General features: G+C 35.0%; 2 protein-coding genes and 1 long non-coding RNA gene across 4 annotated transcripts; 1 reads left to right on the top strand and 2 right to left on the bottom strand.

Moving 5' to 3' along the window:
• Positions 1 to 1,571: 1,571 nt before the first annotated feature.
• LOC140006591 (uncharacterized) lies at positions 1,572 to 4,664 on the top strand. Of its 2 annotated transcripts, XR_011814309.1 has the most exons (3): positions 1,640 to 2,223; positions 2,333 to 2,698; positions 3,013 to 4,664. It is a non-coding gene; the product is annotated as an uncharacterized lncRNA (long non-coding RNA). The 2 variants fall into 2 exon arrangements; XR_011814308.1 differs by having other exon boundaries at positions 1,572 to 2,698.
• A 252-nt stretch (positions 4,665 to 4,916) lies between these two features.
• Positions 4,917 to 7,318, bottom strand: LOC113687494 (protein FAR1-RELATED SEQUENCE 5-like). Its single transcript, XM_027205094.2, has 3 exons — positions 5,636 to 7,318; positions 5,408 to 5,488; positions 4,917 to 4,973 (listed from the first exon to the last, which is right to left on the bottom strand). Exons 1-3 carry the CDS (start codon positions 7,316 to 7,318, stop codon positions 4,917 to 4,919), a joined length of 1,821 nt encoding a protein of 606 aa, XP_027060895.2.
• A 7,926-nt stretch (positions 7,319 to 15,244) lies between these two features.
• Positions 15,245 to 18,991, bottom strand: LOC113687493 (putative late blight resistance protein homolog R1A-3). The gene has a single exon (XM_027205093.1). The coding sequence runs from the start codon at positions 18,989 to 18,991 to the stop codon at positions 15,245 to 15,247; it is 3,747 nt and encodes a 1,248-aa protein (XP_027060894.1).
• Between the last annotated feature and the right edge of the window lie 4,740 nt (positions 18,992 to 23,731).

Below are 23,731 nucleotides of genomic sequence, written 5' to 3'. Positions count from 1 at the left end.
AGCTTCTTACTCGTGTTGTGGGTTCTGGGGATTTGAAGGTGGCGGCCAACAAGAGGAGTAATTTGGATTATGAGATTACCCTTTTCATGTCTTTGTTTAATAAGACAAAAGGCAAGAGAAAGCTGAAAATATTAAAAAACGTGTTTTAGAAGTTAAAAAATTGAAAAAGGGGTTTTAGGTGCCGGCACGTGATCTCACGTGACTTAGTTCCGATTGAAATTGAAGAGATTCCGTCAATTGTCCACTTTAGCGCAAAATTGAATAGATTGGGGACCAAAATTGATTTTTGAAATAGATTGGAGATAATTCCGCGCATATACTATAGATTGGGGGCCAAAATTACAATTCTCCCTATTAATAAAGGTGTGTGCTGTGAACTGGTGTGCTGTGAGCTGTTAGTTTCTTTGAGGTACTTGGCATTTATTCAAGCAGACCCTATTAATAAAATTGTATGGTTTGCAATGCTTGGGGTTGGTTTTGTTGGTTTTTGGCCACGCAAACTTATGAATAATTTGTTTGACGGTGTAGTCCCATGAATATCGAAGTGGAAGATGCTCGAAGTCCTATATTCCCAGTTGCAGGTCTCCCCAACAAGATTTGGGGCTGTTAACCAATCTGGAACCGTTTTCATCGTTGATAAACCTCGACAGAAAGTGTTTCACCCAGATCCGCACGAGGTTAGCTATTCTGTTCACTAGCAGAAACTATAATGGTAGCACTGTGGAAGCAGAAGGAATTAGCAGACGGCCCATCGATATGAAAGAAACTGCAGTTCTAGGAGGAACTAATGCAACGGGCTTAAGCAACGGGGTATGTTAACCCTGATACGGCCCGCTCGGTTGGAGATTATCTTTGCATAATGTTGGGCCTCTACATTAGATAAGACACGCTATATACTCCCCCGCCCCCACAATTTGACTCGATTCTTGGGAAAATCAACTTTTGAAGTGGACATATAATCATTGTATTGAGGGATAATGTCAATACCTCCCTCCCTTGAGTTTCTCCTAATATCACCTAACACCTCTAAGATTTAAAAAATATTATTTTCCTCCCCTAGTAAGTGCAAAAAGCTATATTAACCCTTATTTGAAACATAATTCACATATCAAATAAATGGAACCAAAAATAAAATAAAAAAAGGAAACAAAAGTCATGTTCTTTTTTTTTCCTTTTCTCCAATATTCCCTTTTACTCATTTTTTGGATGCAATTTACTATTTGTAAATTATAATAAATTGAATTTTGTTATCTTTTCCTTTTTATAATTGTGATAGAATGGGGTGTGATTTATTTGCTTATTTTGAGTTATTTTTTATAATAATTAGTACAATCTATATGTTTGGGCACCAGTTGAGAAGGAGTTGGAAAAAAGATAAAGTTCATAACAAATCGGTTTTGAGTATATAGAGTTAAATTAGTCAACTGTACTTCTTTGCTGTAGACACCAAAATTATATTCTATCTCGTTTATCGCTATCTCATTTTAAATCATTTTTTACCTTATTTGATTATTTGCTTAGTTTGTAGGAAAAGGCAGAAAAGAAAAGAAGGAAAAAAATAGAAAACGAAAGATGCAGTTTTTGTAGAAAAAAAAAAAAAAATCTGCACGCGCGCTTCATCTTCATGCTTCGTACGAAGCCATGAACGAAGCCACAGTACCAAAAATTGCAGCAGCAATACCTCGCCCAATTCCACTTGTTTTTATTTCTTTTCTTTTCTCCAATACTTAGTCACCTTACCCATTGATTTTTATCAGGAAAGTTCTAAAATCAAAAGGATTGGATGGCTTTTAAAATGCCACAAAAACCCAGCTCATCTGCATCATTGCCTCTAGGGTTTTTGGGGGGGGGGGGCAGCGGAGAAACACAGAAAAAACGCGAGAGAAAAGGAAAGGAAGACAAAAAAATTTTTCTGGAAAAATACAATCAAGTTGAGCTATCAGCCTACTTTATCATCAAATTCCAGGTTGGATATTAGTTTTTTGGGGAAGTTTTTGGTTTCTACTTTCTACACTCTCTTGGGATGTCGCAGAGAGATTTTTATTGAGGAAGTTCTCCGAAATAACATCTCCAAACCCCCCCCCCCAAAAAACTTCAGTTCCAAGTCCCCTCGTCACCAGTTCTTGGACTTTCATTGACAGAAGCTTGGTGGTTCGAATCTCGCATTCGAAGGCATTTTCTTCAACCCCTCCGCGTTCATTGGACTCCATAAAGGGTTAAGAGGTAACTGGATTCACCCCTTTCCTGTTACATGTGTTCAGATCCTTACCCAAACTGCCAAAAGCTTACTGCATCTGTTCTTACTTTGTCTCCCCTTGATGTGTTTCTCTAGCTTCGCAACGGATCCTCTGTACCACAACCCTGTCTCACACCCTATCCCACCCCTCCTAAACTTGCCAAGTGTCCTTTTATTAACCCAATCATGAAACAACCCAACTCGAACCATGTTTATTTAGTTAACCGATTAATCTAGCTTGGGTGACTTAATCTCTATAACCAACATCAATTAAAATAAAAAACCCAAAAATCAAAATTAGAGATTAAACAAGGCACAAAAAAAATACCCCACAAGCTTCATCGCAACGCAGCCCTCCTCAAAAGCTTCATCGCAACGCAGCAGGGCTGTCCGAGTTCATCATCTTCACCATTCAGCTTTGACGAAATATTCACGGATGAAGCTTCGAATCTCTTCCCAAAGGTGAGTAACAACTTATTTCTTAAAAACCTTGGTGGGAAACCTTCGAAGCTCTTCGCAGGCCAATTTGATGTGATTTGCTAAGCTTAGGCACGTGATCTAGTTTTCAACTTCAAATTGGTCTGTTGATACACACCAATTGAATTAGTTTTGCTATATCCTCAATTGCAGGGAAGAAGTAAGAAATTGGTTATATTCTGTAACAGATAGGTGTCTCTGTTTTAGTGTTTTGGAACTTAGGTGTAGATGATTTTGGGAGGGTAACAAGTTTGCGTTTATCTTTTGCTGATTGAGTGAATTTTTCTTCTAATTTGCAGCTTCCACTCCGAATGTTTCATCTGTTAAATTGTTTGAAAATTCGGTATCTGCTGGACGAAGCACACCACCTGTTCGATCAAATGCCTAAGAGGAAGATGAATCAAACTGTAAGGATAGTGCCAATAAGGATAGTGCCGATGAGGAAATGCAGATAAGGATAGTGCCGATGATGAGATTTTTGGTGGTGACAAGAGAAAAGTGTATACAGGTCCAAATCCTCTTCACAACAGATAAGTAGCAGAAAAAAAAAAAGCTTGATTCACTCATTCAAGCTTTGCCATTTTTCCTTTTTGATTTTTCTCATTATCTTTGTTCTTTCATAGCATAATATCCTACTATTTCTTTTTTTTTTCCTCTCTTTTTTTTGAAATTTTCATTTGCCTTAAAAAAAAGAAGAATAACCAGTAAGGTTGTATATGGAAGTTAGTTTGACATTTTCTTTTTTCTTTTTCTTTTGGTGAGCAAATACTTAAATTGTTTGAAGGAAAATCTGTATAACCAAAATATTTGTTCAGGAAATACTTTTAGCTGATTATTCTGTCACTATTAATGCCATTAATGTGGTTGTTGATGTAATTAATATTACTCGTTGCTCTGCTTCCTTTCCATTTTTCTGGTGATTATTCCTTGCAGTTCTTCATTAATAGCATCACAGGGTGGAGAAAATTAATTCATTTCTTACATAAAACAATCAAGCAAAGAAGACAAAATAGCACGACTCCTCTGGGATATGTTTCACTATTCTGGGATATGTTTCACTATTCTTTGTTGGCTTTAATATAGTGCTGCTCACCTTGTGCCCCCTTAAGCTGTTGAGATGTTTTGCATCTTATGCATTTTCTTGGGTCCTATATACCGCACACACAAAAACATCTCCAAAAATCATAACATATGATAGGTGTTATAGACCTTGTAATACTACTACTATAGAAAGTAGTACATTGGCATTACCTCTCATTTGCCTTGGAGAACCTGCCTCTCTTGATTTATATTTTGTTTTTGGTCATCGAAATTTGGGCTTAGTGTACCAGCAGTAGACCTCTTCACTATAAGGTTCTGTGTAATGTAACTAAAGGACTTCTGGTAGCTTCACCACTACTGCAGCTGCGTATGTTAATCCACTAACTTGCCCTCTCGACTACCGTGATCTTTGCATTGCTTGATTTATTCCAGGTGATGGTAAAGATTGGCTAATGTTTTGCTTTCAGGGTATCATTATTATTAGAGATGAAGAACCAATTATATCACAAGTAAAAGATCTTGCCCCCAAGTTTCTTTGGGACATTGAAGTGCATCTTTTGGCAGATGATCAGACAAGACCAGCAACTCAGTTTTATTTTGCCGGAAGAAGGTTTGGGCCATTGTTTAAGTTGCAGAGCTTCGTGGCCAGTTGTTGTTCTTAAGTAACTACATACAGATCGATTCCTGTACTATAGAAAAAGTCAAACCAGACTTTTTTAGGTAAAAGTTATCGTCAGAATAGACTGTTTATTGATCATTAGTAGATTGATTTTGTAAATTCTTAGGTGCAGCTCTTTTTTCATGGCACCAGGAGGAAGGTACAGAAATCTCTGTTTTTTTCAACAGAATTGTAACTTTCGAATGAATTCTGTGGTTAGAAGCCTATGTAGCATCCAAACAATTTTTTTCATTGTTCATTCATGCAGCTTTTTCTTCTTGTTTGATGCTTTAAAGAGAATTTATTGCATATTAAAGACACTGGACCCGAGAACAAACAAATGAACCCATTGAGAAGACCTACGGCCCAAGATTTCATTCAGATGGGAATGATGTGTATAAAAATCTATGATCCCTCTTCTACAAGGGAACAGAAAGAAAAGAGTGGATAGATTCCGAGGTGTATAAATGTATAACTTCACACCATCCAAGTTTTTTGCACTGATCATTCATCTTTAGCAACTTGTTGATCACTATCATCATTATTTCCCAGTTCTTGTCCCTACAAAACTCATTGACGCTGGTGGTGTGCTATTGAACTTGAAGACATCAAATCATAGCCTTGGGTTAAGTTAGGGTCCAACGTCTGCCCAAAAAATAAGAAATAGAAGACCACCCTTCATTATAAAAATAGCTATAAACTTGTAAAAGTATAATACTAGAAAAAACTGCAATAAACTTATAAGTAAGCATACTATTTACTTACTTGCAATAATTGTGTCATGTTTGTGGGATTTCGCCTATTGTAGATGTCTTCTATTGAAATTCCAAATTCCTAATATAATTAAAAAGAGACGACCACAAATTAAAATTTTCATTGAAAAAACATATCGTTAATGTACTTTAGTCATCTAAAGAATAAATTATTCAAATAAAATTTAAAATAAATTACATATGCACTATGCTATACAAGACAAATATGACGAATAACTATACCTGCTGTGGCGGTAATTCTGGAGCAAAACCTTGAATTGTAGCAGAATCCATACTTGAATTAACAACATTATTTCCCAATTCCTACAATCATTTTTATCCAAATTATAAATAAGGATCCTAATACTATTTCTATACTCATCATTCATCATACAACCAAGGAACCCAAAAAAAAGTAATAGTCAAACAATCAAATAGCATTGTTCACATAAATTAAATAAATTGTCAAACCTGTAATCTTTTCGATGAAAACTTCTCCTTCACCTTGTACTTGCGTTTCTTAGTAGCCATTTCTAGTGCACTCCTTGGTCTCTTGCTCGACTTGTTGCTGCTGTACTTGCTCGACTTGTTGCATGCTGCTGTATATACACTTGCTGCATGCTGTAAAATCCTACAAGGAAATGTCATTGCCGGCGTACTTTGATTGCCTTTAAAATCTGCTACAGATTCATTATAGCGACGATCATCTAACAGCCTTTGGAAGTGTTCAAAAAATTCAAGTAAGCCATGTTTATAACTTACATACTTCTTTATCACACTGTTCATGGACTCACTTCGTTGGGTTGTGGTCATATCAGCACAAAAGGTTTCTCTCCCATACACTAAAGCCCATTTCTCTTTTATATCAAACATTTTCTTCAACCACTTGTTGTCTTCCAGACCATACGTTTTTAGCATTTCACTCCATCCCTCAAAAAAATCATCCTCATTTTCATAGTCATATATGCAGTGACTAAAATCTGTCGCAAAATTTTGAAAATCTTTAAAGACATCAGCTAGATGCGTTGCTGCATTTTGATAGATATGCCATATACATAAGCGGTGATACGTTGTTGGCCATTGAGAAGCCAAAGCTGTTGCCATTCTTCCGTCCTGGTCTGTAAAAATAGTTCTTGGTATTTTTCCCATCATAGCCTTAGCAAATGTGTCAAACAGCCATTCAAATGTCAGAATTGTCTCGTCATATAATAAAGCAGCCCCAAAAACAGTAGTTTGTTTATGATGATTTACACCAACGAATAATGCAATTGGCCTCCCATCTTTGTGTTTTCTATAAGTTGTATCAAAACAAACCACATCACCAAAATGAGCAAAATCCGTTCTCATCTTTGCATCAGCCCAAAATATGTTAGTTATCAAGTCATCTTCATCTACTTGAATGGCGTAAAAAAAATTTGGATCCTCTAATTGCATGCCTTGTAAGTACTCTAAGACTCCTCCTGTGTCACCTTGCATCATTGGTATGGATCTTTTGGATCGTAAGTAATTTTTTAAATCATCTCGAATGAACCCAAGATTTTCTCGTCCACCAACTTGTTTCGACATCAGTTCAATCGATTGTTTTGGTGTAATTCCGCAACTTCGGGCCATATCTATTTCAGCTTCGTGTGCCATTGTCAGATGTCTATGAGATCTGAATAAATGAGTTTTGCTTGGAGTTGATAGCTCATGATTATGTTCAGCAACAAATTGCACAACACGGTATTTTTCACCTTGTCTACAGCTAATTTTCATCCTTGCACTGCAATCACATCTTGTTTCTGGACGAGGACACTTAACAATCATATTGCGTTTGTCTTTTGGCTTTTTTCCTTCACGGGAGCAGCAAAAAACCCTGTCCAACATCAAATCACTATTTTTGTCTTTATGTCCCTTACTCAATCGAGTTCCAAAACCAGATGCTTTAGCATATTTTTGGTAAAAATTTTTGGCTGCTACTTCAGTATCGAATTCCATGTCAAGTTTCGGGACCAAGTCATCCGGTATAGCCAAAGGAAGAAAAATTTGATTTCCTCGATTGCCATCAGTAATACAAAGAGGTAAGACATTATCATTTATCTCCTGCAAGTCAACATCTTCAAAGTCCAATTTGCGACATGATTGGACTTCATGAGTTGGCAAATCATTCTCCATATTCCCCCAAAACCGAACAAATGACCTGTATCACATAGCCAACCGAATTTCACTAGAATAAAATAACCCATGCAAAAGTACTCGACCCATGAATGAAAAGTAGATATCCTCATAGGGAATGATCAAACAAAGAGCAGATAACTTACTGTATAAACACCCAAGCTAGAATATTAAAAAATAAATAATAAATAGAAAAAATGAAACCGTCTTTGAGTATAATGTGTAAACCAATCTAGACCAATCTGCCGTAAAACTTATAGCTTAAGTCGACCTCTATCCGGTGCCTTTCAACCTTGCTTTAATTTGCTGAAAAGCTTGAGGCCCAAAAAAAAAAAAAATCTCTTCCATCACTCACCAATCTACACCACTCAATTCATATATAGTATTACCTTTTTCTTTGCCATAATGTTGGTCTCGAGAGCATTGCCCTTCATAATTATGATCTAAATCGTAATCATCAAATTGAAGTTGAAAGCTGGCTGCCTAATTCTTTTCAGGAAAAAAAAATATTGTCCATGAATTATACTACCAGGCACTAGCATATGTTTCTTTCATCAATTTCGATGCTGGGGATTTAAGTTTGAGTTCGACATAATGGACTTACCCGGACGGATATGATGAAGCTCTCTCTTAATATCGGAATTTGCCACGGATATGTTGCTGCTGCAACAGATCTATACGCAGTAGTATACAGCAGATTAATGAAGAGTACTTGTGGGGCTGCGTTGCGATGAAGCTTTTGAGGAGGGCTGCGTTGCGATGAAGCTTGTGGGGTATTTTTTTTGTGCCTTGTTTAATCTCTAATTTTGATTTTTGGGTTTTTTATTTTAATTGATGTTGGTTATAGAGATTAAGTCACCCAAGCTAGATTAATCGGTTAACTAAATAAACATGGTTCGAGTTGGGTTGTTTCATGATTGGGTTAATAAAAGGACACTTGGCAAGTTTAGGAGGGGTGGGATAGGGTGTGAGACAGGATTGTGGTACAGAGGATCCGTTGCGCTTAGATTTTGGGTATAATCTTGTGTTAAACATAATGAGATTAAGTGTTGATAGTTGGTTGTGTAATATGAATATTTTAATCCTAGATTTTGATGTTTGGTTGAGGAATTGTCTGTACTTGACGAAGTGCGAAAAAACAGAGTTACAGAAAGCTTCCAGATTGCAGAAAGAACGCTTCAATTAGCTTTGCATGGAACCACCAGCGTTTGAGCCGGTTTTGGTGGCAGGGAGGCAAGAGTTTTTATGGATTTTTAATTATAGTTTGACCCCTCAATTTTTACATAATTCTACTGTGGCTCAAATTTTGGAAAAAATCAATCAATTTTTCCCCTTTTAAGCTTTAATCCTCTTTTGCATATTTTAAATATGTTTTTCAAGAAAATTATTTCTGGGTTTTAGCACATAATTAGGCCTTAATTATTAAACCCAACAAGACAATAAATCTTCTAAAAATTATTAAGTAAGTTAGGATTTGGATTAGGGTTATTTTGGTTGGGTTTTTGGGAATGGGCTCTGGTTTATTTTGGTTGGGTTTGACATGGGTTGAAGGGATAAAGCCCATGCATTTCTGTTGGGTTGGAATTGTGAAAAATGGCAGGCCAACTCGCTATTTTTTTTAGGGCTTTTCTTTGGGCCAAATGGCCTTGGCCTAAGAAAATAGTGGAAAGGGCCCAAGAGGCCTTTGTATCCTGCAGGACGTAATTTGCAGTCTAGTCCCTAGAACTTTTGGTTTCTTTCAATTATGTCCCTAATTTAATTATAATTTGGTCCCTAAACTTTATCTTTTATTTAATTTTGACCTTAATCTTTGTAATAATTATAATTTGATCCCAAATACTTTCTCAATTTTTGTAATTAGATCACTGATAATTTTGATTTCTTAAGTATAATTTGTTTATCTTCTTTAATTGTTAATTATACTTCATTTAAATGCTTTTAATTGGTGGATTTCATGGTTATTTCCACTTCTTTATAATTTATTTGTTAATTAAATTGGTGCCTTGACCATTTTGTTGATTTTGAAGTATAAGTAGGACAAATCCACCTCATTTAACAACTAGTTATAGCATTCAAGGGAGGTACCTTCTTTATTATTTTAAATCATCTTATGTGCTCCTATGTGTTTTTTTATGTGTAATTGCATGTTTTAAGTTCTTTTTCTTTTAATTACTCATTTTATTCATTTTAAGTTTCATTTATTTTATTTAATTTTGATGATTATTTGAGAGGCATTTAAATACCAATTTGTAATAGATAATGCTCAAGACATGTATTTAGCTAGGCTATGTAATAGATAAGTTTTAGTTTTACCAAAATGTAATTAGTTAGATGAATGTAATAGTTAGGTTATTAGTTTTTCAAATTCCCCTCTTAGATTGTAGTTAGGGTCACAAATGTAATAGTTAGGTTTTTATGTGCATTTCTTTGCTTGTGTGCTTGCATGCTTGTATGTGTACGTGTTTATTTGCTTTTTTTTTTGGGTTTTGCATCTAAATATCATGCTTACGTGTTATGTTCTCTATGTATTTTATGTGTTGACTTGTTTTAATTATGTTTCATATGATTTATGATAAATGTATGACGTTACTACACTGGTCCAATACTAGTTATAGCCTTTCTCCCCGATTTCTCACTAATCCAACGCTAGTGAAGACTTGTAGAAATGGATTAGTCCAATACTAGACCCTTTAGGCTGTTTCGCGCTAGATTCACATTTTTCCGTGACATTCATCGCATTTCATACATGTTTTTCATTTTTAGGATCTTTTCTCATCTTGCATAATATTTCCTCTATATATTATCTCTCTTATTCTTATGTGCATGAAACATGATATTTAGACTTGCATTCCATTTAGAAAATTAGAAGTAAACTAGTTCATTTGCTTGATTGCTTGATTAGGTTAGAAGCATTACACCCTTCAAATATGGAAAATGAACAAGTATGCCTTCTTAGTCTTAGCACGCTCTTTTCCCCTCTATAAGAAGGAAAATTATGTCACGAATTTTAGCATTCTATACCGGTTATGTTACATTCTCCTTTTTTCTAGATCATGTATATTTATCTATGTATATTATAATTTCTTTTTTGAGTTTCATCTTTTGTATTTTTCATGACCTCTTCTAAGAATCATTCTTAGGCATCACAATTAATGTGATTTACACCAATTAAACTTTGAAGAGACATCTCGACCCTCTCGATACCCCTAGGTTTAGGTTTTGCATCCATATAGAAACATCCAAAATGTGATAAGTTTTATAGATTAGATTAAGAAAATTTTTGACTAAATTTTTCAGTTAACTCTGGTTAGGTTGAAAGGATGCCTTAGATCAAATCTTTGCCTTTCCTTTTTTCAAACATGACTCCTGAACTCACTTCTTTTATTTTTAAAGACCTGGAGTTGTCTAAAAAGAGTTTTATTTATTTATTTATTTAAAATATATTTTTGGTGACTTGATACACATAAACTCAATACCAAATGGCGACTCTTATTTTTTCTTAAAACCCTTTTTAGACTACTATTTTGGATCCAAACCATCGCATATTTTAAGTCTCATTTTAGGCCCTTTTTCTTTAGTTATTTTCTAAAATCAAAAACTCTTTTTTTTAACTTCATAAATTTATTTTTCAAAAAAAGGGGTGCGACATTTGCAAATATCATTTTTGTTTTTCAAATATATATTTTTATGGACTATAGTATTATGATGTGGTAGTACTACTAGAAATTATTTTTTAAATGATGGTTTTCTTGAAGTAAACAAAGTGATCTAGGAGCATTTTTATTTAACAAGTAGAAGGGTAATTTAGGGTTTTTAAAAATTTTGTTACACAAATAACAAATATAAGGGAGGTAAGTGCTGTTTTTAAAACTTTAGGGGTATTAGGTGATATTAAGAGAAACCTTAGGAGAGGTTCTGATATTATATCCCTTGTATTTGGATGAGTTGGGTTTGGGTGATTTTATAATGTTGTCCTCAAATTTAAAATTTGAAAATATGAGAAATGTATTGGTAGGTGGGGAAAGTTGCTTTTTCAAATGACAAAGTGAAAAAACTAATAAAATGTTGTATTGACTTATTTTTAGAGGGTGACTCTTATTTTGGGACATTCAAAAAATGAAAATATGATATTAACAGTGAGATTGAGGAAGTATATATAGATACAGTATCTTATAAATAAACTAGACCCTCGAACTTATAAGTCATGAGGTCAAGAGTTTCTCCATGTATATTAAATAAAAGTGTATGCTATGAGATATATGGCTTGTTCTCAACTGATTCTAATTTTATAAAAACTGATTTTGTAAATTTGATTCTTAAAAATCAAATGTTTTACAATAATTCACGTGTTCTTGTTTAATATTGAAAAAGCTATTTTAATAAATGTATAGGTGTTCTCAAAAAAGTTAATTTTGACAAAATGATGACCAAGTTAATAAGTTGGCCTTAATTATTTTCTTATAAGATTATAAATGTTGGATGAGAAAAAGAAGGAGCACATACACGAATTTGGAAGTGGGATAATAATAGGAAAGAAATCGAGTGACGATAAAAAATTATATCTAATCTTTAAGTAGTTTAGCATTTATAGTGAATTTTGAAAAAGGAGACCAAAATCAGAATCCAAAAGCACCTCAAGACTTGCTTCTAATTTTTAGCTTCTTTGGGCCCAAAAAAATGTTTTTAAAATCAACTGAGAACATAATAAAATACCTTTTCAAAAATCAAAATTCAAAGTAAAGTTTTCAAAATTAGTTGAGAACAACTCATAAGTTTCTTGATGTACTTGGCATTTAGTTAAATTAACTCTATTAATGTTGGTTTATTCTGCAGATACACGCAAAGAGTTGGTTTCATCAGGTAACTAGTTTCTTATTCACGCATTGGCCCGGGACCTTTTTTTTTTTTTTTTTTTTTCATTTAAGGGTACTATTAATTTAAATCTCAAAAACTAAGGTGTTTGTTTATTAGATAAAAAAAATTTGTGATCTCTCAAAGAGTGCAATTATTTGGAAATAGTTTGCGACACTAGAGAGAATATGCTAAAATTAAAACTCAAAATGGAGATAGGCATGAATCTCGAATAAAGTGTTTTAAACATTGGATCAAAAGTTAAAGTGATAAAAGCATTAACACAAAAATTTGCCCTTTCCTAAGTTCTCTAATATTCTAACCACTAAAAAAATAATAAAAAAAAGGCCATCCTTGCTAATGAATCAGTGCCATTCGGTCAAGAAAAGCATCTATTGTCCTTCAAAAGATAGAGCAAGTAATCTAGAAAAAGTGCGACAATTGACTAAATGCTGGTTAATATAATTAAGTGCTCAGTATTAATTTTCGTATTTGATTTTGTTTGGATTTGAAGCATTTTCTCTATCCAATTACGTACATAAGTTCCAAAATCTCAAAATAAATTACCCTCCAAACTCCTGCAGTTTGGTCTGTTTCTTTAACTGTTTTGGTTACCATTTGAATGGCTTGCCTGAATGGTCATATCCACATAATCTACTGTAAATCTCTTTTATCTCCTGATCCTCTCTCAATTATTTGTTGAGCCAAGCAAATTCTTCTTGTTTCTTAATCTCATGTAATAAGCCATTTTTTTTTTCTGACGCTTATTATATTTATAATTTTATTACTTGCAATTACGAGATACTATAATTTCATAACTTAAGCTGCAGGAGGTCTGAGAATGAATGATTTCATTGTAGCTGCCAAAATAGATGAGGTTAAATCATCATATCTCAATCCCAGAAGGAGAGTTTGGGCAATAAATGCAAAAAACTGGTTCATCTAATGGGCAAACCAAACATACTTGAGAACAACACTCATGAACCCATTTTGGAGGATGAAATGACCTTGAAATCAGTTGGGACAATCAGACAGCACAATTATTTCAAGAGTTGAAACATTCCCCCAAAGAAGAAGGGATCTCCACCAAATCATAACAGCTTTCCAATACCAATTTCTGCAGACGACGAAAACTGTTCTTGCACTCAAAATCAGTCCATTTGACAATGTCCAAGGAAGCTAATTTCAAGGATTTAAGTTTGGGGAATTCGTCTTCTTCCATGTTCCATTCATCCCCCACAAAGGTTTCCTCGAGTAACTTGAGAACCTTAGGATTGGGTAGATTTGCAATTGCAGATATTTCACTCCAAGGCAAGCAGAAGCCAGACAGAGTCAATTTTTTAATTGTCAAAGAGAAATGAAACTCAAAAGGGATATCGCTCCTAGAAAGTTAAAGTACTAGAATCTTGTAGCTACCCTCCTTAGCATGATCATAATCTAGAAAGAGCTCGCATTTCAGCTTGTGGATGTTTGGAATTTTTCTGAGTATCTTGTCCATGTTTTTCCAAGAAGAAAGGCTTACACCGGAGAAAGTATCCAAATTGCACAACTGTGAAGAGTTGTCAAGATTTTTGATGGGCAAATCGAAACCTCCCCTTAAGCTCTCGTCCTTCAGTCTTTTCATATTCCATTTAGTATCTGGCAAAGAAATCAACAAACCATATATTTCCAAAATAAGAGTTTCCAAATTCGAGAGACTAGCTATAGATGTTGGAATGGACTGCATATCACCAAGAACTGCCAAGTACCTCAACTGAACGAGCAACTCTATTTCTCTAGGAAAAGTACCTCCTAGATTTACTTGGCTTAAATCTAACACTCTTGAGAAGTTTGAAGACCTGAAAGATGAAATAATGATCAAACCAAGTGTATTGTTCCCCTGGTCCAAATTCGAAGAACAATAAAAGCTGAACAGTGGGGAAAGATAGCCTTGACTCTTCGAAGTGCCCTGGCTTAGAATTGATGCATAAGCAACGTAGGTTGTGTGGCACATTGAAAGTATAAAGTTCGTCATACCCAATGTACCAACCGCAAAAACTTTTCTTCTTTTGTCACGCAAAACTCATGTAACAAATCATGAATCCAACAAGCTTTGACTCCCCAATGGATCTTTGTTTAGATGCCATGACTAAGCTCCCGCCTATGAGGTTCATCATGTAATCATTTGCCACATCCTCTGCGCTCTTTGAATGAGTTGTTTGCACAAATCCTTAGGCCACCCATAACCAAATCAACCTCTCGATAGTGTGTTCATGGTCTTCTGGAAATCCTCCAAAATAAAGGAAACATGGATTCAAATTGTCTGGTCAATGTCTGTAACTCAACTCCAATGCAGCAGTGCATTGTTCTGTACTAGAAATATTGCTTGAACTTAATCTTTGCACAACTTCGTTCCAACCAGATTGCTCCATGTTTGCTAGAGTTCCAGCAAGAATGAAAGCAGTAAGGGGTAATCCGTAATCCTCGACACATTTCCACGATCCGGGTCCGGAGTTCACATAATTCTGGAGGAAGCAAATCTTTTCCCGGACAAAACTTTTCTTGTAGAAAATCCCAGCTCTCATCATGAATGAGTTGACGAAGAGAATGTTATTCTTGGTCGAGTTTATCTTGCAGAGCAACATCACAGATTCGACTTGTCAAGATAACTCTACTTCCATTTCCATCATCAGGCAATGACGCTTCCAAAAGAAATTCGTTATAAATTGATAAATTGTCAAATCCTAATAAATATGAGCAATTCCATGGCATTTATTCTTCTCGGAAAACAATTTTTAAATCGTACCGAGAGATTGAATAAAGTTGTAGTTATTATACAACTAAGCAGGATTAACTTAAAAAAGTAAGAAATGCTCTTTCAATCAGGACTCCTATTTGAGAATAAAACAGCGGCTACTTCAAACAGGGAAGTAAACCATCGCATTCTGTGGCAGAAAAAAAGTAATATGTAGGCATAAAAAACTTGGTTTTGGCACTAAACTAATACAACATAACCAGTATAGTACAGAAGTGAAGGATTTGAAAAGGTGTAGAATCAGCAAAATGGCTCCCCACAGCAAACAGACCCAAAGAAGATCAATAACTCAATTCTGAGGATGAAATAAGTATCTTGAGACCTTCTTCCTGTAGTTGCATTACTGAACTTGCAGAGTTTGGACAACCAGACACCTCAATTGTTTCAAGGGTTGAAATATTCTCCAGTGAAGAAGGGACTTCCTTCAAAAAGTAACATCTTTCCAACACTAGTTTCTCCAGATGAGGAAAGCAGTTCTCACACTCGGAGGCCGTCCACTTGGCAATGTCCAAGGAAGCTAATTTCAAAAATCTAACTTTAGGGAATTCCTCTACTTCCATGTTCCATTCTTTTCCCTCAAAGGCTTGATGGAGTAATTTGAGAACCTCAAGATTGGGTAGATTTGCAATTGCTGATATTTTGCACCATGGTAAGCGAAAGCCGGACAGAGTCAACTTTTTAATGGTCGAAGAGAAACAAAACTCAATCTGATATTGCACATCACGAAGTGGATCCAAATTCAAATTGAGAGATTCTAGTCGATGTAGAAAGTGAAGCACAATAACCTTGATGCTTTTATCCCAAGCAGAAGCTTTGTATTCTGAGATCTTGAGTTTTAGCTTGCGGATATTTGGGAACTTTCCCAATATCTTGTCCATGTTCCCCCAAGAAGAAAGAATTGCAATGGAGAAGGTATCTAAATTACACAACTGTGAAGAGTTGTCAAGATTGCCTGTTGGCAAACGAAAACCGCTTCTGAAAAACTTGTTCATAATTTGCAAATGCCTTAGTTTCCTTAGACTCCATATAGCATCTGGTAGCAAGACTGGTGATTCAAGAGTTTCCACCATAAAAGTTTCTAAATTCGAGAGACTGGCTATTGATGATGGGATGTTCCGCATGTTACCAAGGACTGCCAAGTATCTCAACAGAACAAGCATTTCTATTTCTCTAGGAAAAGCATAACCCAAATTAATTTGGCTCAAATCTAACACTTTAACAAGTTTGAAGATGCAAGAAATGAATGAAAGATCAAACGACCAAGTTCTTGGGTGCACTTCAGCACGAGCAAACACTAATAGAGAACGTATGGTGGGAGAATATAACCTTAATTTGCAAAAGTGCTCAGGCTCACAGTTGATGCATAAGCGGTGTAGGTTGGGAGGCACATAGCAAGTAGACAATTCATCATACCCACGTACCAGGTGCAAAAAATTTTCTTCTTGGGCTTTTCTCACACAGAAATCATGTAACAAATCGTGAATGCGACAAGTTTTAACCCCACCAATAGATCTTTGTTTGGGAACCATGACTAAACTTCTGCCAATGAGATCCATCAGGTAATCATATGCCACATCCTCCGAGCTCTTGAACTGAGTTTTTTGCACAAATCCTTCGGCGACCCATAACCAAGTTAACCGATCGGTAATGTGCTCATAATCCTGAGGATATGCTCCAAAATAGAGAAAACATGGCTTCAAATTTTCTGGTAAATTTGTGTAACTCAGCTCTAATGCAGCTTTGCATTGTTCTGAACTAGAAATAGCGCTTGAGCTTAAACGTTGCACAACTTCTTTCCAGCAAAATTGGTCTGTATGAGCTAGAATTCCAGCAAGAATGACGATAGTAAGAGGTAGCCCTTGACACATTTCCACGATTTGCGTTCGAAGTTCACATAATTTTGGAGGCAAATCTTTTCCAGGAAGTAACTTTTCTTTCAGCAAATCCCAACTTTCATCATGAGTGAGTTGACGAAGAGAATGAGGTTCTTTATCCAGTTTATCTTGCGGAGCAACATCACGAAGTCGACTTGTCATGATAACTCTGCTTCCATTTGCATCATTAGGAAATGAGGCTTGCAATTCATTCCATACTTCAATGTCCCATATATCATCCAAAACAATGAGATATCTGTTCCTTTTCAAACATTTGTAGATTTCTTCAGCCAATTCTTCTTCACTCTTGTTAAAAAATGTGTTTGGAAGAATACAGGTCAAAATTTCAAGAAACAGATTTTTCTTGTGACATACTTGAGATATAGAACACCAAGCACGCAGATGGAAATGGGACATAACTATGGGATCGCGGTAAATTTTGTGAGCTATAGTTGTCTTACCAAGTCCTGGCATACCCACAATGGGAATAATTTGCACCTGTCGTGATCCTCTTGTGAGTCGATTGATAATCAAATTTGCCTCATCCTCAAATCCCACCACCACTTCATTGATTTTTGGCTTATTTTTCTGTGATGGCTTGTGATCCATTCTCTTGGTAGCTTCCTTAACTTCTCCATCGAGCCTATTGCTATTACAAATGTTCAAGGCCTTAAATTTAATGATCTTAATTTCTGCCAAAATGGAATGAAACGACATTGAAGAAGAATCTAGAATATCGCCAACCATTAACGAGTCAATAAGAAACTCTACCCTGTATGCAACCTCAACGACACTATTCCAAAGATCTTGGAGCACCTTATCTTCATTTCGCAACTCCACAATTTTCCCCAAAAAAGTGCGCAAGGAAACAAGTTCTTCATGGATTGGTCTAACTGGATGATTTACAAGAGCATTTGAACCATCCTCAGAACTTGTCAGATCGACCATATTTTCTAGAAGAAAATCAATGAAACCCAACTGATTGGTCCTAGGAAAGAATGATGATGTTTCTAGACGCTTCTCCGCAACTGTTGCCCTGATAAGCTTAATCCTTTCCAGAAAATCGACATACGCAATATCCATTTCCTTGATCAATCCATCTCTCGTTGCTTTTCGAGAAAGAGAGCAAATAACAAGTCCTGCATCACAGACCACGAGTCCAATAAGATGTCTCAATTTCTCATCGAACTTCTTTGGCTTCTCCTTGAGATTGGTTCTCAAGAAACTTAGTCCTGCATAAAGCATTTGCAGTTGATCCTTTACGGAAATCAAAAAACAAGTGCCAGACTTTACTATCTCCCAAAAATTACACAGCAGAACATCGACAAGATATATGAATATATACTCATCTGATTCGCTATATGATTCTTTGGATAGATTTGAGGCAATCAGGGCCTGTACACAAGACTCTACAGGAACAACAACCATGTGCTTTAGTTCTTCTAGCATTTGGATATTGTAACCATAACGATTCCGGTACCTGAAAGAGAAATCCGCTGCATTGATAGCCAGAACTCCAGTATGAGTCAATAAAGGTCCCAATTGACCAACTTCAACGCCCCGCAACGTAACAAAACAGATTAAGTTTTTCATGAATGTTAGCTTATCTTTAAGGGCTTTGATTCGCTCTTCTGCAACTTGAATATCTGCAAATACTCTGTAGGTATCAAAGTTCGGTAGACACTCCAGAAGAGAGTTGATGAATTCCACAAGGTCATCTTTTTGCATAGGGGGATTATTAGACTGCCTTAATGAGCGATCTGAGAAAACCAAGTACCATTCCTCAATTTCTAGCGCAAAAGATGTGATGTCTTCCTGTACGTTATTAGTCACAGCTCTCAACTCGTTCGTAGGAACTCCACCTTCCACAGCAGTAAGATAGCAGGTGTGAATCTCCTGTCTCCATTCCGAAATGGCATCTTTAATCCTAGTTATGAGTGCTTTTAGGCTTGCATCATCATCATCGTTGCCCAAGTTTCTCGCACACAGAAGAAATGTTCTAAGAAATTTCAGCCGAAATTGCAGGTGTAGCAAATCTCCATACCCTTCCAAGTATCGACGTCCCGACCGACGTCGAGATTCTGGACAGTAGTTCTTCAGCAACTCCAGATCATCCAAGGCAGAAGAAATACAATTAATACTACTGGAGGCCATCTAACGTAAGGAAGATAATTAACGGGACCAAAACGGAATGCTTTTAGAGATGAAACCAAAAAGAAAACTTTCGAAAGTTATAACAGGAGATAAGAACTGCAAAACCTCACGATCAAGTGCTTACCTCTTTCTAAATACACAGATTGCCAGTATAGAGTGATTACTAGACATATGAATTCATCCAGAAAACAAAAAGAAAACAATTTAATGGATTCTTTTTTGGGTGCAAAGTCAATGGATTCATTACAATCTTGAAAGATGAGTAAAGTTAGATCAAAAGTTTATTTGTGGCTCCCAGTTTTCCAAGTTTCAAGTACTAGCAATAAATATTTCGTGGAAGATGAGTTTGTGATGCGACCAGCATTTGACAGTGCCAATATTTCCTCTATTTTCATGGATATCATTTAAAAGTTATTTTTTTAATTTTACTGAGAACTAGTTTGAGTCTTTGAGAGAACAGACTTGCATGTCCATGTGGTGTTTAGTATGTCTCTTTCTTGTAACTCTTTAAGGGTGCTTTCTAAGAAGAAATTGATAAAGTCAATGAGAAAGTAGGTGCTATCTTTCATATAGCTTTTTGTTTTAAACTTCACGGAAGATGTTCTTTTTATTCTTTTTGGACTTTCAACTTTTTTAAATTCCATAAGGTATGTCATGTATGTAAAAAAGAAGAGAATAAAACTTAAAATAAGCAAAAAAAGGTCCTTCTATCCTAGACCCTTCCTCACGGGCGCGGAACAGAACGGTCAACCGTCTTTGAATGATATAATATATTTTTTGATAATTTTACAATTCAAAATAGACTTTTTGTACATCCTTAAATAGAGGTGTTATATTCTGTTAATGTTCATATAGATTTCATTCATACTAATTACATTTTTATTGTAAAGTTTTACAATTAGTTCGCATAAAATTACATCCTATTTAAAAAATACCATACCATTCGGAACGGTTATTACTGACAATCGTTTATACCGCTGATCCCTTGGTCACAAGATAAAAAACAAGCCTCGTTTCAGTTTCTGCCCAAAAAAAAGTGTTATAATTCTATAGGATAGTGAAAACAATAATACATCTTCGTACAAGCAAAAATAAAAAGAAAAAAGAAAAATAAAAGTTGGTGAATCTTGTAATGGGACAGAGAATACATCATGTGGAAGGAAAAGTCAAATAATCAAATGGAAATGAGGCTGATCTGAACAGCTATTCCTATTTATTCTTTGGTCGTGTGTGTCCTCTTTGATTAAAATGTTCGATCTAGTTGGCCAGGTAAAAGCTGGTGATGGTGTTCAGTTTGGTGCTAAGTGCGTGCAAGTATGCTCAAATTGCAGGCTGCATTGAGACGAAGGTGCCTGTATCAACAAAATTATAAGTGCTATACCATCCTCGGGAATTTGACAATGCCTAAACGCAATGCAAGCGATTAAACAAGAAATTTGTTGGAGAAACATTTTTGGGTATTATGCGTTTTTTCCAATTCTTGAATTCGGCTTTTGCTAGAGGAATAATTTGCTATTTTCTAGAAGAGTACAACATGGAGAAGTTTTGAAAGAAATATGAAAGTGTGGGCAGGTGTACATATAGTAACCAATTAAAAAAAAAAAACATGTTACTTCTGCTTTTGCATGAATGAATCCCAAATGTACAAATCGAACATTTATCGTGAAAATGTTTGTCCTACTAAAATCAACTTGTTCTTAGTACAGTCCAACCACGTTAATTTGTGGCGGCTTTGGGTATGTTTGATAACATAAAAAAGTGCTGAATCTGAATTTTTTCAGACATTCAGATGTTTTGAGTGTTTGATAAATGAAAATCTATTTGTTGAACTTGTTAAGCAGTGCTGAACTTGTGTGTATTTTTTTCAGCACAAGAATCCAAACTGAATGCTTAATTCTGATAAGAATTAATAGAGTTACTTCAACTATCTTATCTTATCTACCAAATCTACCATTGTTTGTTAATTATGTTCAAAATTCTTATCTAATTAAACAACCTAATATTCTCTATCTAACATTTTTAGTTTCTCTTTTCTCCCTTTTTAATGACTTTCACATCTTCTCCATACTTATCATATAATATATTTCATCTTTTATATTAATTTGATTTAAAAATAAATATTGTCATTTTCATACCTAACAATTTTAAACTAATTAAATCATAGATTCTATTTCTTTTTTGAATGAAAGGATATAAGGGCAAAATTATCAAATTAAACTTATTAAGCATTCAGTTATAAATATTTATCAAACAGTATAAATAGGTTTAGCATTAAAATTCAGACATTCATATATTTTTTTCAGTGCTTAAAATTCAGCAAATTAATTGTTTCAGTATTCAGATTTCAGAATTCAGACTTCAGAATTCAGATTCAGTTTTATCAAACGGAACCTTACTGACTTAGAAGTTACTCCTCAATAAATGAAATGGGCAATCCTTATTTTTTTTTATTTTTTTTACTTAGGGGGTGTCCCAACCTTTTTTTTTGCCAGACTAATCCCCCTAAGACCAGCAGAGCCCTACCCAAGGATGCCAACAATTTTACAATTACCATAAAGACGGACTTACCAGTCCCAGCCGAGCTAACCGTGGGGGCAATCCTTATTAGGTAAGTACAATATCTTGCTATAAATACAATATATTGCTAACAACAAAGGCCATCCTTTTAAAAAAAATACTGCATAAAACAAAGACGATCCCTGCTAATGAAGCAGTATCATTCAGTAAAGAAAAGGGTTATATTGTTCTTCAAAAGATAGAGCAAGTAATCTAGTAAAAATGTGACAATTTAGTTTATGCTAATCAATATAATTAAGTGCTCAGTATTTGATTTTGTTTGGATTTGAAGGATTTTGCCTATCCAATTGCGTACATAAGTTCCCAAATCTCAAAATAAATTATCCTCCAAACAACTGCAGTTTGGTCTGTTTCTTTAACTGTTTAGGTTCTTATGAACAATTATGGTATCAATGCCGGATTTACTGTGTTCTATATACTTTAGGTTCTCATGTCTCTGAGCATTTTTTAGAATTGAGGATAGCAAGATGGGAAGATATAAGGGGTACTTAATTATTATTATTATTTTTTTTGTTGGATTACGATTTTAAACGCCATTAGCATTTTAAAAAATTCATACAAGTAGGTCTAGATTTCTGGTAATTTTTTAAAGTTCTGATAGCACACATGTTAAACATCTACGTAATTGTTTTACATTGATGGTATACTCAAGGAAAAGAAAAGAAAATTTCTGGTTAATACTGGGCTAGTTCTTGGTACAGTGTATGAGGTATCCTTCGATACGTTTGATGTTGTACATGTGCAATGAAGTAAGAATGAAAATTTAAGGAAAGAATTCTTAGAGTTTTTTTTTTACTATCGTTCAGAATTCAACTTGACAATCGTAGATTAAAAGGATATGAGAATGCTTGGGGGGTATTAAAAAAAATTAAGAATGAAAATATAAAACACGACATGAAAGCATTATAACAAACTACTTCCTCCCACTTTATCAAAATTAGAGTAATCGATTGGGGATTTTTTTTTTTCTTTTCCATAACAAAAACCAGAAACAATAATCGACGTCTTTCTTTTTTTTTTTTTTGGGAAAAATTGGAAAAGGATTGGTAGGTACAGGGGCATTGCCAATCTGCACTTTCTTGTATACAACATACAACATACATTTCAACTTTTATAGGTCCTCTCAGTCTAGGTTGTGAATTATAGACCTCACAGTGGAAGGTGATAAGGATGTGGGCAACTGTGAGAGGGGTAATAGAAATTAAAAAAGAATTTTATTTCAGCCAATTATACTTGATTTTCAAATATATATATATATATATATATATATATATATATATGTGAGAGATAGTGTGTGTGTGTGTGTGTGTCAATCTGTCAAATTGGACTGGAAGGGACCAAATTTGCACACCAGCTAACTACAAGCAACTAATACGAGAAGTCTGGCATCTGTAGAGTTTATGCCACTTTCTTCATAGCATGGCTTATGCTATTATGGTATAAAATAAGATCAACTTGCTCAGCTCTTTCTTGATAATTCTGTACTTAGAAGTTGGATATTCTGATCTATATTTGAAGCCAAATGAAACTTACTCCAACTCTCTATTCAAGTCTGGAAAATTGGAAAATCTTGTGTACATCCCAAGCCAAAGCACCAAATTAAGCCGACGGCTCAATCAGCAAGATGATCTGATGGATTTCACTAGTTTCTTTGCTAGCGCTGGAAGTACATTAAATTGCTAAAAAAAACAAAGGCCAATCCTGCTAATTAATGGTTGTCATTCGGTAAAGAAAATCATCATTGTATCAATTGTTCACATGAACTCGGGCACAGATGATTATCAGTGACAACAGTTTGGAATGATACAATACTTTTTGAACTACTTCTGTAATTTTATGTGAACTACTTGTACACTTTCATAACAGACACATAATTGTTACATATGAGTCCACGTGAATAGTAACAAAATATTACACTCTTGTATAAGTGTATATACACAGTTAAGATATAGTTATAAGTTATTTAAAAAACGTTATACTGTTCTGAATGATCGGCATTGACAAACGTTCTTGGCCTGCATCCCACATGGCACTTGCTTTTGTTTGGATTTAAGGGATTTTGCCAAGTTACGCTTGTTAAGTTCCAAAATCTCAAAATAGTCTACCTCTAATTACTGACAGTTTGGTCTTGTTTTTAAAGCTGTTTAGGTCCTCATTCTAACG

This window comes from Coffea arabica, chromosome 5e (genome assembly GCF_036785885.1).
Source record: "Coffea arabica cultivar ET-39 chromosome 5e, Coffea Arabica ET-39 HiFi, whole genome shotgun sequence".
NCBI lineage: Eukaryota > Viridiplantae > Streptophyta > Magnoliopsida > Gentianales > Rubiaceae > Coffea > Coffea arabica.
Note: the sequence above shows the minus strand (reverse complement) of the source record. Positions and strands in the feature narration are given on the sequence as shown.

Excerpts from the sequence above, each read along its gene's own strand:
- LOC113687494 (XM_027205094.2), bottom strand. The coding sequence starts at position 7,318 with ATGGAGAATGATTTGCCAACTCATGAAGTCCAATCATGTCGCAAATTG. Across the intron at positions 5,489-5,635 it reads TTTCATCGAAAAGATTACAG|GAATTGGGAAATAATGTTGT; the intron begins GTTTGACAATTT and ends AAATGATTGTAG. Across the intron at positions 4,974-5,407 it reads CAGAATTACCGCCACAGCAG|GGACAAGAACTGGGAAATAA; the intron begins GTATAGTTATTC and ends TGAGTTTTGTAG.
- LOC113687493 (XM_027205093.1), bottom strand. The coding sequence starts at position 18,991 with ATGGCCTCCAGTAGTATTAATTGTATTTCTTCTGCCTTGGATGATCTG.